Here is a 14586-nt window from a genome sequence, read left to right as displayed (position 1 = left end):
CGGCCAGGGGCAAAGACCACAGCATTGGCCCCACGACTGATGCCGCCGAGGAGGTGCAGATGAGGGGGGACAAGATGGCACAGTCCCAATGACATGGTGGTCTGTCTGATTGAGCATTGTCCATACAGCCATGCGTGCTGTGAACCGCAAGATGCATGTGAGGGCGTCCACGACACAGCCGCGGTCCAGCTGAAGGGTAGGGCACTCTCGACGACGATCTGCCACTGGACGAGCCCCAATTTTGAAATGCCCAGAATATGCGAAACCAAGGGCAGCATACGAGTCCCTACCAAGGACAGTCTGGACTACCTAGTCGTTGCTATATCAGTCGTGTCAGGTACACTCGTATGGCACGCATCAATTGAGTTGGTTCCGCTGGAGAGCCGTCGTAACCGAACTGTGTGTGAGCGGGTTCAGATGTGCGACAGGTTGTTAGCAAGACATTCCACAGAAAGATCGAGGTATACCAGAGCGTATGTTATGATGATGACGGTTATGGTTATAACGATGTTGATAATGATGGTGATGTAATGTACTGGATACAACTGAACACTGCACTCTTGGTTAGTTCTTGTTTCCGCAGAGTAATATCTTGCGCGCAACGTGCATCCAAGTACTAGGTACCTAACGTATGTATGTACCTGTACTCGGGACAAAGGTACAAGTTAGTGCCAACAAGGTCCACGTGTACTCGTACTCGTACTCGTACGCGTGTTTGTATACCTTGTATCCTGTGGGGCAGAGACACGGATAGGAACCAGGCCTAAAAGACCAGTGGGCATCTTCCCGTGCTGAGACTCCGGGGTTCGTCATTTCATTGTCGCTGTTCGTCGATACCATCATCATCATCCTCTCCTCTTCCTCTTGCTCCACAGATTCGTCTCGTACTCCACATGCCCGTGGCGGCTGGCAGCGTGATCGATCGATCGATGTTTGACGGACGGGATGCTTGTAGGACGCACTTGACGGGCAGGGGAGGGGAGTAAAGTACTAGGTAAGTGTGTGGTGTGGGGATTTAACCGTACGACACCCAGTCCGGAGTACCTAAGGTAGATGTGGATGAGGACGTGAGCTAGGTAGGAGTATGGAGTCTGGAGATGGACATTATGTGGATATAATATGAGGTACGAGTTCGTATCCGTATTCAGGTGTTTGTTGTTCATCGCATTCATTGTTGTTGGTGGTAGTGTTTGTTGCTATTAGAGAGGATCTACCCGTACATTACATACGTGCCGAGTTCCGGAGTACCACGTACCACGTACCAAGTACATACTGATACGGAGTACTGTATGTAGTGCGCAGGTGATAATCAATGGAATCATGTATGTTAGTGTTCTGGACATATCCATTTGTGTCTTGTATGCATGTGTTTGTGTGTGTGAGTGTGTGTGTGTGTGGGGATGGTGCATGGTTCGTCGTTAGTCGCAGGCTGGATGGTGGTTGGAGGTTGTAGGATGGTGGTTCATTTCCGCAGTTTGCAAGTCGGGTAATAGGTAATTAATCAAAAGGTGATGCGGCACCCACCCACTCACTCATGTACATACGTCATGGATATGCTGTTTGATCTACTCGGTACTGTATGAGTAACTCGGCACGCAGACTACCCGTAAACATACACTCCCTTCTTCTTCGTCGTCCTCCACACGTCGATACTCCTACATACATACGTGCCGTGTCCGTCAACCCCAGCCCGAGCCCGAGTCCGAATCCGAATGGACGGGCAGCGGCACCGCGCCATGTGAGCGGGTGGGTATGTTTGTCCCGGTACCAAGATACCAGGAACCAACACATCTTGTTTACTATTTACGGCATCTGCCTTCCAAGGATCAAGGACCAAGGACCCAGGGACATAGGAGTAAACTACTCGATACATGGGTACATGGGTACATACTCGTAGGAGCCTAAAATAATGTCTGTCTGTCTGTCTGTCTGTCTGTGGCCAATTCCACAAACTACTCGTCAAAGTATGCATATGCATGTCTCAGATTGTTGCTCCTCGCATCCGCCGCTCAGTCCCATGCATTATTACATACCTAGGCTCCCCCGAACTATTGGTGTGGACGTATCTACTCGTACGAGCACATACACGCGCATACACATGAACATGTCGATGGGTACAATCATCAAGAAATGAACAACGAAATGGAGACAAAGGAGCGACGCACTTGTCGTGACTTGGTCGTGGTGCTATTTTTAGTTTGTACTCTCTCACCCACGCACTCACATTTCTGCATTCTGCGATCCATCCCAGCCATGCGAATAATGAATCCTCCTCCCTCCCCCCTTCTCTGCTGTCATGAGACAAATCTTCACGATCCGATCCGATCCACATCCCCATAACCATTACGTGGGTGGTGCCAGGCAACCGACCAACCACCGTCATCGACTTCGACAGTCAAAACACACAGACTAACACGTGCCTGCGGACCCGTGCTTGTGCTCGCTGTGGATGAGATGGACTATACCGAATACTTGGTACTCGTTACAAGGACCAAGAAGACCATAGTCTGCGAATAGCAGCACAACCTGGCCCTTCGAATCTCTAGAACCCATAAGTTCCACATACTCCTCGATATCTGGCGGATCAAGTCAGTCTCGTATACTCGGGAGCTGGAACAGAGCACAGGAGATTGGAAAAACTAAGAATGACATTGGACACGGGTGTAACAATAGCCCATGAGCGTGAACTAGGTGAATAGGAAAAATAACAATCGCTTCGAAATCAGCCCTGTCGCAATCGCCGTCACCCTGTCCCATGCCCTACCAGCAACGCCCCTCCTGACAGTTTCCAAGCACAATCTGCATAGTGAACAGTTCCATAAGCAGGCCCCTGATCGATTCCCCAACTCATCTGAAAATGCCCAGCAAAACCAACGTGATCAACGCTGCATTGTTGTTGTTGTCAAGACCCATCCCCAGAATATGTACGGTTTTGCAAACAAGAGTGCAAGAAGTCCAGGCAAAGAAAGAAAAGTCTATCCAGCAATTAAGTCCCACCCCAGCTGTCTATCAGGTATCTGTCTTGCGTGAGAAGCTGTTGAAAGTAAATTTTTTCGAGTCGTGTCATGACAATGAGCATGTCAAAGGTCGCCCTAAGACAAAAGAGCCTCGCGGATGAATTGACCAACGCCCTTGGCCTAAACAATGAATTAGCAGTCTGGAACGAAGCATCGGTAGAAATAATCACTTACCACTGGAGGTTTCATCATCGTAAAGTGGTTGCCAACAACCGTCACCATCTTGCACACATCACTGCCCAAAAGCTTGTCCCAGCCGTTGGGGCCAAAGTCGGTTCGGTTCTCCAAGAGCCACTTCATGCTCTTGGGGTCATCAGCTTGTGGAGGAGGACGTGGGTCTCCAGGCTTGCCACACACACCGTCAGTCGCCCAGATGAGCAACGTGGGAGGCGCCTTGAAGTCGTGCGTCGACTTCAACTCCGGGCGGTAGGCGGTCAGAGCCTTGATGCTGTACTCGAAGTGAGGCAACAGCCAGTTGGGGGTCTTGCCAGTACCGGTTCCCAAAAGCCCGATCTCATCAAAGAAGTGGTGCAGGCGAGCGGGCAGAGGCTCGAGTCTGATGGGGCAGGGCGAGTCGATCAAGATCAACTTCTCGACCGTGTAGTTGCGGTCAGGATGCATCTTCTGCAAGTCGCTGAGCTGGCGTGTGACCTCATAGGCGACCACACCACCAGCAGACCAGCCACCCAGGATGTATGGACCCATGGGCTGTCGGCGCATCACCTCCTCAAGGTAGAGCTTGGAGACACCTTCAATGCCGCAAGTATAGCTGGTAGGATCCTTCATGAACGGGCAGTTGAGACCATAGACAGCCAAGTTCTTGCTATCAATGGCGGGGATTGACACGTAAGAAGTGGCAGAGCCCGATCCGTCAGGGAACAAGAAGAGGTTCTTGGTGGCTGTCTTGGGATTACCCTGAAGCAACACCGACGTGGCCGGAGGCATCTGGACAACGACCTCGACAGGAGGAGCAGCGGGGGCAACGACGACACTGGTCCGGACCTCATGCTTTTGAGCTGTGGGAGGTGCAACCTTTTGCTTTTCGAGGCCCAGAGCCTTGCGCAAATGTCCGAGCGATGGGTTGTCAGCAAGGATGGTAGGGTCGAGATCAATGTCATAATCCTCGCGGAGTTTGCCGAGGACGGTAAGTGCCATCAAAGAGTCCATTCCCAGATTGCTGAGATCGGTCGTCTCGGTGATCTCGGCCAGATCCATCTCCATTTCCTGAGCAATAACCTGGCGGATGGTTTCGATCATGTCCTCACCAGACGATGGTGGTTGGGCCACAGCCTCCACGGCAGCAGACTTGGCCTGGTCCTGATGTTTGGCCGGGAAGTCTTCTGTGTCTGGAGTCGTGATTCCAGACTCAACAGTCTCGTCATCGCTTTCCGAACCAGAATCAGTCGATTCCACCGAGCTGGCATCACCCGCGTTGGCCGCTTCTGGCATCGACATGCCGCCGAGGTGCTTGCGAAGTGCACCCACCGAGGCATGGTCAGTGAAGAGGGTGTTGTCAACCTCGAGGTCAAGGTCTTCACGGAACTTGCCAGAGATGGTCAAGGACATCAAACTGTCGACACCCATGTCGGCCCATTGGATATCATCGTTGAGTTCAGACTGGTCCACATCGATCTCTTTGGCGATGATGTCGAAAGCCCGAGCGACGAGGCTGCCGGAGGGCGCAGACTTGGGAGGAGCAGGAGCCTTCACCTTGGGAGTTTTGGCGGGCTTCTTGGCCTTCACCTTGGGGGCAGGCAACTCGATGTGAGCCGGGGCAACAGACTCGACAGGTGTGGGGGTCTTGACAGCGCGAGATTCTTTGGCAGGGGCAGAAGCAGCAGCCTTAGCACCACCACCAGCCTTGGGCTTGGGCATCATGACATCCATCAACTTGCGGGGGATACACTGGAAGCGGACAGCCCCAGCGACACCCACAACTTCCTTGTTCGAGTTGAACACGTAGACATCACCAGCGCGCATCTTGCTTCCGGCAACAGGTTGCATCTTAACGTAGGCAAAGTATTGCTTGTCTTGCTCAAGGGGAGCGAGGAATCGAAGGCTGCCCCAGCCGTGAGAGATGTAACATTCTTCCATGCGGTTAACAGTGGCGTTGACGGTAAAGCCAGACAGATGGCAAGCGCTGTCGATGAAGTAGGGGCTGAAGTAGAAGTCTCCGTCGTTGGGACCAGCACGGAACTTGATGTTGCTGGTTGCCTCAAACTCGGGACCGTCAAAGATGACGCTCTGCATGCCTTGGAAGACATCAGAGTAGTCGACCAAAGCTCCGAAGAGTTTGTACGCCATGGATCGGCTGACCTTGTCGGCCTCCCCGTTCTCCATCTTGTGTTTGAGCATGTCAATCCGGGATTGAACAAGGTAGGAGACCTTGTTCCACTCGTCCTTCCAAGCGGCGGCGTCTTCGAAACGAAGCACGCACTTGGCGTGGACAACATCCTTCTTGCCATTGTTGGTGGTAACGGTGAAGTCAGCCTTCCTGGCGTCGAGGTCAATCTTCATGGTCATGCGCACGATCTGGCTTTCAGGCTCGTTGATGTTCTTGAGCAGCAAAGGAGCAGGGTTGTCCATGGTTCCAATGTTGATGTCAACTTTCTCACCCGGCTTGATGAGGTTGACACCATAGTTGCACAAGGTGTAGGCCATATCGGCGTACAAGGTCGATGGGCAGAGACCACTGCCATTGACCAAGTGACCGGCGACGACAGGGAAAAGCTTAGGGTGAGCAAAGTCGGATTCGGCGATAATTGTGGCAACTCTGCCCTTGATCTCCTCGGAGACGATTCCTTGCACTGCAGTGGAGAGGTATTTCCTGGCCTTCGCTGGTCCGCTGGATACGGGAGCTGCGACAGCAGGAGCCACACTCTTGGGATAATCACCCTTGTACAACAGCCAATCTCCGGTATACTGGAGCCAATAATTCTTTTCGTCATAACCGTAGGTTGGCATGTCGTTCAGGACGCGGAGGGATTCGTTCTCCTTGTGGAAGGCATCCCAATTCAGAGCCTTTCCAGCTGTGTACAGACCAGCCATGGATGTAGAGATGATCTTCCAAGGATCCTCATCACGGCGCATGGTTGGTAGAGTTGGGGCAGACAAACACGACTTTATCATGCTTGCGCACAGAGGATGTCCACCAACCTCGAGCCAGAGGGAGGTATCACTGATCGTGGCAGTCGACATGCCGGCAGAGAGACCACCAACAAAGTCGACGGTCTTGCGGCAGTGTCTGCTCAGGTAGAAGGCATCGAAAACACCTCCGACGTTGACAATGTCGCTCAAAAGAGGTGAGATGACTGGAACACGAGGTGCGTGGTACTTGACTGACGATGCCAACTTCTCAAAGTCCGCCAAGATGGGGTCGACTTGAGACGAGTGAAATGCAAATGGCAACTTAAGCTTGGTGCATTTCTGGCCAGCATCAGCCAGTTTTTGAGCAACGGCATCAATGTCGCCCATGGTGCCAGAGAGCACAGTATCGGAGACACCGTTAATGCAAGCAATCTCAATCTTGCCTTGGCTGTTGGCAACGACATCCTGCAGACCCGCCACCGGAGAGCGGACAGCAAGCATGGCATGAGTGCCAGCGGTGCACTTTTGCTCGAGGAGCTGGGCTCGCTTGCCGACCAGGTAGATGGTGTCGGCGACAGACAAAACACCGGCAGCTTGCAGGGCGGCATATTCACCCAATGAGTGACCAATCACAACGCTGGGGGTGACACCCCATGTGGCCCAGAGACGGGTGAGAGCCATTTGGATACAGCACATTCCGAGTTGTACTACTGTGGGTGGCAGATGCTGCACCTCAGTCGATCCGTCAATCAGAGGCATGATCGAGGGCAGACCCTGGCGAAGAGCAATTTCGTTGAATTCTTCGATATCTCCGCGGAACTGCTTGGAGGTCTCGAATAGTTTCTGACCCATACCGGTGTACTGAGAGCCCTGGCCGGTGAAAGCCATAGCAATCTGAGGCGAGGCCAGAGGAATCGGGTTGTGCGTCTGATCTTGAGTGGCCTTCAAGGCCGCCTGCAGTTGCGCGATAGATTGCACCGGGAAGGCCGCTCTGTAGTTGTAGTGGGCTCGACGCGCGGTCGTGGTGTATGCCAAATCAGCAAGGCCAACGTTGGGGTTCTTGTTGAGATATTCCTCGTACTTGGCCACTGTTTTCTTGAACGCTGCTAGCGATTTGGCGGAGACAGTCACCACCTGGGTAGATCGAGGGTCTGAAGTAGGCTCTGCAGGCACCTCAGGACCGTCTTGGAGCAGCAGTGCCGTGTTACCACCAGCTGCACTAAAGTTGTTGATGAACACGGTTCGCTTGCCACCAGCAGGTCTGGGGAAGGGGGTTGTCTTGAAGGCGATGTTTACACCGCGCTCCTTCAAGTCGGGCGCAAAGTTCTTGTTGATTTGCTTCTTGATACCGGTGTGCGGCGGGATCTTGCTCTTCTGCAACATCAAAATGACTTTGATCAGGGCGGACACGCCAGAGACGGCTTCTCCGTGACCGATGTTGGACTTCACAGCGCCGACATAGAGAGGCTGGTCCGGTCTTCTGCGGTTCTGTCGTGGAGCAAAGACAGTAGAGACAGACTCCATTTCGATACCATCACCCGCTTGGGTACCGGTACCGTGCATTTCGACGTAGTTGACATCGTTGCAGGGCACATTGCATTCCTTGAGCACCTTGTCGAACAAGTAGACTTGGTTCTCCGCACAAGGATGCGTGATGGAAACGGCTTCCGCCGAGTGGTTGGTACCAATGCCACGGATGACACCAAGGATTGGATCCCGGTCGGCAACAGCATCTGTGAGTCTCTTCAAAATGATGGTGCAAACACCGTCACCACGGCAGTACCCATCAGCATCGTTATCCCATGTCTTGCATGACCCGGTTTTCGACAAGAAGTGACCTCTGCTCAAACCAGAGAAAATATCAGAATTGGTAAGCACATTGGCACCACCAGTGAACGCAGTGTCGCATTCGTTGGCTCGCAGGGACGTGATGGCGACGTTCATCGCAGCAAAGCTGGACGAGCATGCAGTGTCGACCGAAAAGCTAGGGCCTGAAAATTTGAAGAAATAATTGATACGGCCAGGACCGAAGGCTCGCACACCACCGGAAATGAAGTACGTGTCAATGTCCTGTGCGGCGTTGACCTCACGCCAATCGTCGGACGTTTGGCCGTAGAAGGTACCAATTCTGTCGTGTTTGGTTGAGGGGGTTCGTCCTGGGACAATACCTGCCATTTCCATGGCCTCGTAGCCAGTGGCAAGCATCAGTCTCTGCATAGGATCGGTCTGTGCTGCTTCGCGAGGTGACATATTGAAGAATCTGGCGTCGAATAGACCAGGCTTCTCAATGAAGTTTCCGAACGGTGTATGAGAAGTGTTCTTCTTCTTGGAGGTTGGGTCAGTGTGAGATTCCACCGGGAACCTGTCAGGGGGAACTGGTCTGTGCACATCGAGACCTTTCTCGAGGAGTTCCCAGAAGTGCTCGCTGTCTGCGGCATCAGGGAAGCGGCCAGCGTAACCGACAATCGCGATGTCGGCTTCTTTCTTGGAGTGCTGTGTTCCCGCAGGAGGGACCGTCGACCAGTGTGACTGGTCTTCGAGAGTGACCTTTGCAGTATTGGCCTTGAGGGCGGAGACGACGCTGCTGGCGAGATTGGTAGGACCAACCGCGAACACTTTAGCCTCCTCTGCTTTGGCCGATGCACAGTATTTCAGAACCTTGTCCCATCTCAGGGGCTCAATCACGATCTCTTTCAGGGCACTCTGCAGCAATTCGAAACCGTTCTGTGCCTGGAAGGGCTTGCCAGTGACACTGGAGCACACCGGATATCTGACTGTTGTGTTCCCGAAAATGGCCTTTGTCTGGGGGCGCAGGATCTTCTCGATGTCTGCCTGTGAGTGAAGGTGGGATGCATGGTATGGTGCGTAGATGGACACAGGGGCATTTTTGTGGGTGCGGAAGAACTCTGAATCTTCGAAAAGCGAGGCTTTGGTCGATGGAGGTCCGCTGATGGTGACCGACGTGGCCGAAGAGGCACTGATCCACAATTTGTTTGTTGGTGATGTGCCCTTCTCTTTGTGAAACGCATCCAGTGCAGCCTGGGCCGACTTCTCGTCCGCAGCTACGATGGTTGACCATGATTGAGGTTTGGAGTCAAAATCAATTTGCTCTGCCACTCTGCCCACATGAGCACCTGCTCGGAACGCAATTCGAACGGCTTCGACAGCCAGGGGTAGCAAGGCTGTAAGAGAATCTGAAGAGGCGACCGAGGCGGCGGCAATTAAACCGGTACATAGACCAACCAACCGCGCGTCGACATTATTGGGAATGTATGATGGTGTTCTCTCTTCGAAAGCACTGGTGAAATTCACGTCAGCTGGGTCTCAGGGGTGAATCCCGAACCTGAAATGGTGGCCATACCCAAAGAAATGAGTGAACTGTGAAATACAAACGAGAGCGCTCTCAACGGCGGCGTCCTTGGCTTCGCCTCGGTAGTAACGATCGACTAATTCTTGAATGGTAGAGAAATTAGGAACTGCTTTTGAAGGATGGGATCGGGCTCGGTTCTCGACTCTGACGGCTTCACCAGCTCTCTCGAGGAAACTCTGTAGGATGACATCGTCCTTCCTCGAGAAGACCTTGGTGAAGAACGCCCTGCAGTCGGCTGTTTGGTCGCCGAAGACGTAGACCTCCTCCATGATGGGCGTGAAAGGGTGTCGACGAGCTTCAACGAGCGTTGCTTAGAGGTAGAGGAACGGGAAAGATGGGGGGGATCAGCTATGATATAAAGGAGTTGGGAGCTGAGTGAAAATAGACTGAACGGCCAATACCAGGGCACTTGAGTAAGGGAGTGGTCAAAGTGAATTTGACAACAGCGCCCCCCTGGTGGGTCGTGGTGAGGGTCATACTAGGGGAGTCAAAGCATGCACTGCGATCTGCGCGCAGGGAAATTCACGAGCATGGCGAGGGCAGTCCAAATCTGGAGAGGCTGTTCTCCTCGAGTCGTTGCGGTCATGTATTGGCGATTCGGAATTGGCACGGGGGGCTCCACTGGGTTGTATTGACGGTCTTTACTAGGCCCCTAGTGTATCTAGTGTACGCCCACTAGTCAAACTGCGCTTGTTTTTTTCGGCGCCCGAATATGGCAATCACCACGGCCTGGACCCAGATGAGACATGTCCTGGGCTGAACCGGGGGGCTGTAATCTTACACCCCCATACACTCTGTGTTCTCACCGTCGCGAGATGCCAGCCCATCCCTCTCTCTCTCTCAAGGCCTCCACTACTTCGTAGCCCTCCATCCGGTACCCGCCCATGGTGTAGTGTACGAGGGCCGACGGCCTGATCAACGCAGTCATCACTTATCGTGCTTCGCCAAACCCTCAGCCGCACCAGTCTACCGAGTAACACAGCAACGGTCTGCCAAAGCTTTTTGTTTAGCGGCAAATGTAATAATTTGCTCGATTTTACTAGGGGGTTTGTGTCTTTGTTTTGCTTGTTGACGAGCTGCATTGAGCAAAATGAGCAAAAGGGGGGCTGGAGATCAAGATTTCTCTGCCATTACATTTTACGGAGGATTTGGGTTTTGGTTCTAAATACTGCCTGATGATTGGCCTTTGTTCCTCTTCCGGTCCTTGGCTACGGGCAATGTAGCACGGACGCTAGCCCTATTCGGACGTCCTCTCTAAAATATCTCGACGTCGCATTGGTTCGCCCTACCATCGTTCCTGCTTGCCCGGACTACTGAATGAAGCGCAGCCTATCAATCTAGGTTTCTGCCCTGGGCAACCAAAAGTTCAGCAACACTGCAGAAACGAACCTGTCCTCCGCTGTGAGGAACACCTTTCTCATGCCTTCAACAATAATCCTACGTTGCATCCCGCAGATTCGTGATATTTGTGTCGGTCGAGTCTAAAATGCCGGGCGTATATCTATCTGCGAGTGTATCACAAAACCGCCTCGCCCGCGGCAAGGGGGGAAGGCTGCCGCTAGCGGATTGGCTGTATCAATGGGTGGCCCTTTTAACGGGCCCTATACAGGATGTAAAGACACCGCCCATCAGACAATGACAGGTATCAACATACGAGTCCAAGCATGGCCTTGGTCTCCGTATCTCGAACCCCCCTGTTCAACGGGCTGAGGCTGAACAAAGTTACCCAGGTGGCGGCAAAGAGATTGGAGGACATAAACAATCACATCCAAACCTGGGATCCGCCGCCTCTTCCCAAATGATGACTGCATGACGTTCAGGCTCGCTTGGGATCATCTCATTCACAATTCATCAATGAAGTACGAGGTACCGGTATTGGTCTGGACGCGCCCATGATACCATAGTGAACTGTGGTGGACTCTATTCATCATCACTCTTGTCCGGAGATTCAGAGAGGAAGGGGATCAATGTTGAAATTGGCATGAGTGCAGGACATCCGCGCGCAAAATCCGAATCCTACAATAAAAGTGTGCCAGTGCATCATGAACCAGTATTCTCCTACGAGTACCGAGTACGTGCGAGTCCAGTCGCTCCAAGGACTAAAGGCTGACAAAACATGTCGTTTCCTACTGCGGCGTTCCTGCTGAGGCAATGATTTGTCTGGCATTCTGAAGCGAGGCGGACCCCCAGCTCATACACCAAGTGTCCCAGGCAATTTTACCGGCGGCGTGGGCTGTGGATGGCGGAGTTTGGGACAAATGAGCGGTGGACGAGGTCTGCTCGGATGTGGGTGATAGGGGAAGGGGATCCCGGCCATGGGTCCTGAGGGGACAGGGGTTGGACCAGGATGCTTCAAACATGCCTCACGTTTGTTCCAGCTAACTTCCGTTTGGCGTGACGCCACACCTTGCGAGGTCTAGCGAGCCTTGTGTGCTGACTCTATATTTGGTGTCAGGCCCAGGCGCTATCCCTTTCTTGCCGCCAAGCTCCCTCCAAGCCTTGTGGGGTCCTCTGGGCCCCTCAGCATCAGGATCGGGGACCCGCTTATACTCCCCCTCCTCCCGCAACGAAGTGACACCATCTGTCTGGTGTGTTGGTGAAGAATTTCCATCTCGGCTTCCATCCGGCCGTGAAGGCTGGTAGGACATCCACACAACAGTTTGTCCCATCCACGGCTCAGCAGGTCCTGCTCCGCATTAATCAACGTCAGACGGATGGTCATTCCCCTACCAAACTCGCTACGGGAAAAGTTCCTGCCACATCTGTGGCGTCAGGGGATCGGATCTGCAAGTGCATGTCTAATCAGGGACCCTGTGGCCGTACCGACTAACTAACAGGAATAATCAAGTCAGAGATAGGGGTTTCGTGCAAGATAGCAACTACGAGCCACTACCCGGTACTCGGTACATGCGACTGAACCACGGCGATATGGTATCAGAGGTTGCTATTCGTATTTGTCTTACCAACAAATGTGAGTGAACAATTACCTGGCGCCCTGTATAATGCCTGTACTGCAGCAACAATCTCTTTGTTTCCTCCAACCGAACTTGAATGGTGGATCAAAGACCCCTTCTTTCTCCTTTTCTCGATGCCCACGTCCAGGAGGATCGAATTGCCCCCCCTTTTTCGGCGTGCCGTTGCCGGATCGAGGAGCTAGTGGCGATACTACTGCGATAGGCGTCAATGAGGCTCAGGAGCACTTTGGCAACTCCATCTACGGAGTACCGCTACTGTACGAGGTACTCGTATGCCACACCTCGTTTGGACAGAGATCTTGTCTCATTGTTCTCGCACATATACCTTAGTTACATGGAGACCCACGACTGCTTTGCCCACAACGAGCGCGCTAAGTTTCCGTTCATCCTCAGCCTGAAGCGAGGTGTCCATGAGCACCCTGTGGGCCGTGGATTCACCACGAGTTTCGCCAGCTTTCCGCACCGCCCAGCGCCTCACCCGACAATAGCCAGGGGGGTATGGCACACTATCATACGGGGCTAACTGATCAGTAATGGGTAGTAAACCCATGAACGCGCCACAGGTGCAGTGGCTTCCCCCTTTTTATCGATTCATTATCTTCCCCTTTCTCTTCTTGTAGGTAGAAGAATGTAAAAACGCCAGACCAGTCGGATCCGGGATGGCGAGGGTCTGATTCAGAGCAGCGGGCGCGACTATTGACATACAAACAAAAACCGTTGTCGTCTCTTGTAGCTCTTGGGTCGAATCCATCCACAATGAGTTGCTTATCCGGGATCCTCGCTAGAAGGAACAACGTCTTTTTTCCAATCTATCGACCCGCTTAACGGACTTGTCGAGGCTCGATGAGTAATGCCCACCCATCCCCGCTATCTGTGCGAGGCTTTTGCTGAACATTTCAGTTTCAGTTTCCAGAGTTTTGACACCATATTGCCTCTCTGCGGTAACAGGCTCGCTCGACGGGTCTCTGACTACCGAGTACGCATCATTAAAGTCCGCTCCTGCAGGATGGACGGCGAGAGACATTATTGCTGCAGTAGAAATGATTCCTTTTCAAAATATTGAATCCGTTTCTATTTTGAGGTTCAGCTTGCAATGTTCAGAGATCATGTATTTCCCAAAGAAGAGCCCAGCCTGATGCTGAAATCCGGATTCCCCCTCCCTCGAATCTTCCCGCACATGCCTTATTACTCCGGCTGATCTGCCGTCCCCTTGATCCAGCAGTCCCCCGAATGATTTGCAGTAGCCGAATACTCATATCAACAAGCGCTTATCCAACAGTTGCGAATAGACCACGCCAAGCGTTGTCTCACTCGACACTTCCATTGTCAGCAAAACTATTTGGTACAACATGTCATAAAGCCTTATCGGCCGTGAAATATGTGCACATCCCTATTCTGTCTCTCGGGTAACGAGGAGGTTTTTTTCCCCTGGTACGTCAGCCCGAAGTATGCATCGCCTTGATTGTCGATTGTCGTGATGCTATACAAAGCCTTGTCCGCCCTCGGCAAAGGGGCCAAGATATTTCCAGTGTCTTTTCTCAGCTTTCTATCTCATGATGCTCCTCTGGTAAGTAAGTACCTTGTACCAGAGTGGGCCTTGGGGATTGATTGGATCGATTACCATATTCAGTTCTCAAGGACGCAGGAGTGCGACTTTCCATAACGATCACTACAGCCTGTGAGGACGATGTGGGGTGAATACCTGCATTGCGACGAGCAACCAAGACAGCACGGCATTTCACGGTTGTCACTTCCCTCCCAGCCGTTGATGTGTCAAAAAAACCCCTTGCCAGGTTGGACTGTGGCTCAGGAATGTGCCTGTCACTCGGGCTTCCAGGTCTTCGGTCGCGCGGATGGCGACATTGGAATGCGATCAATAATGCTTCAGCTAGCAAGTGGTCTCGGGTCCTTGCATATGCACCAATCCAACGGAAGGCCCGATGATAGGCGCCTGAGAACACAAGGTCCTCGTATCCGAGAGATCGGGAAACATCGCAGGCACGCATGAATGTCGCACAGGACTCGGGTTGCAAGGCTGAAAATATACGAGTGTTTCACAGGTTTGCTCACCTACGACCTTCCCACTTGGAGGCTTGCCCAGCTTTGATCTCGACAATGAGACATCGAAAACGGGGTT

At 52.7% G+C, this 14586-nt stretch overlaps 1 protein-coding gene across 1 annotated transcript; it reads right to left on the bottom strand.

The window, feature by feature from the left end:
- Positions 1–3092: 3092 nt before the first annotated feature.
- Z517_06418 (uncharacterized protein) lies at positions 3093–9743 on the bottom strand (the record flags this gene model as incomplete). The annotated part of the gene is made up of 3 exons (XM_013428157.1): positions 3093–3137; positions 3192–9402; positions 9466–9743. 3 exons carry the CDS (start codon positions 9741–9743, stop codon positions 3093–3095), a joined length of 6534 nt encoding a protein of 2177 aa, XP_013283611.1.
- Positions 9744–14586: the final 4843 nt, after the last annotated feature.

Source organism: Fonsecaea pedrosoi (assembly GCF_000835455.1).
Source record: "Fonsecaea pedrosoi CBS 271.37 unplaced genomic scaffold supercont1.4, whole genome shotgun sequence".
In the NCBI taxonomy this organism is placed as follows: Eukaryota; Fungi; Ascomycota; class Eurotiomycetes; order Chaetothyriales; family Herpotrichiellaceae; genus Fonsecaea; species Fonsecaea pedrosoi.
The sequence above is the reverse complement of the archived record's forward strand: the minus strand, read 5'-3'. Positions and strand labels throughout refer to the sequence as shown.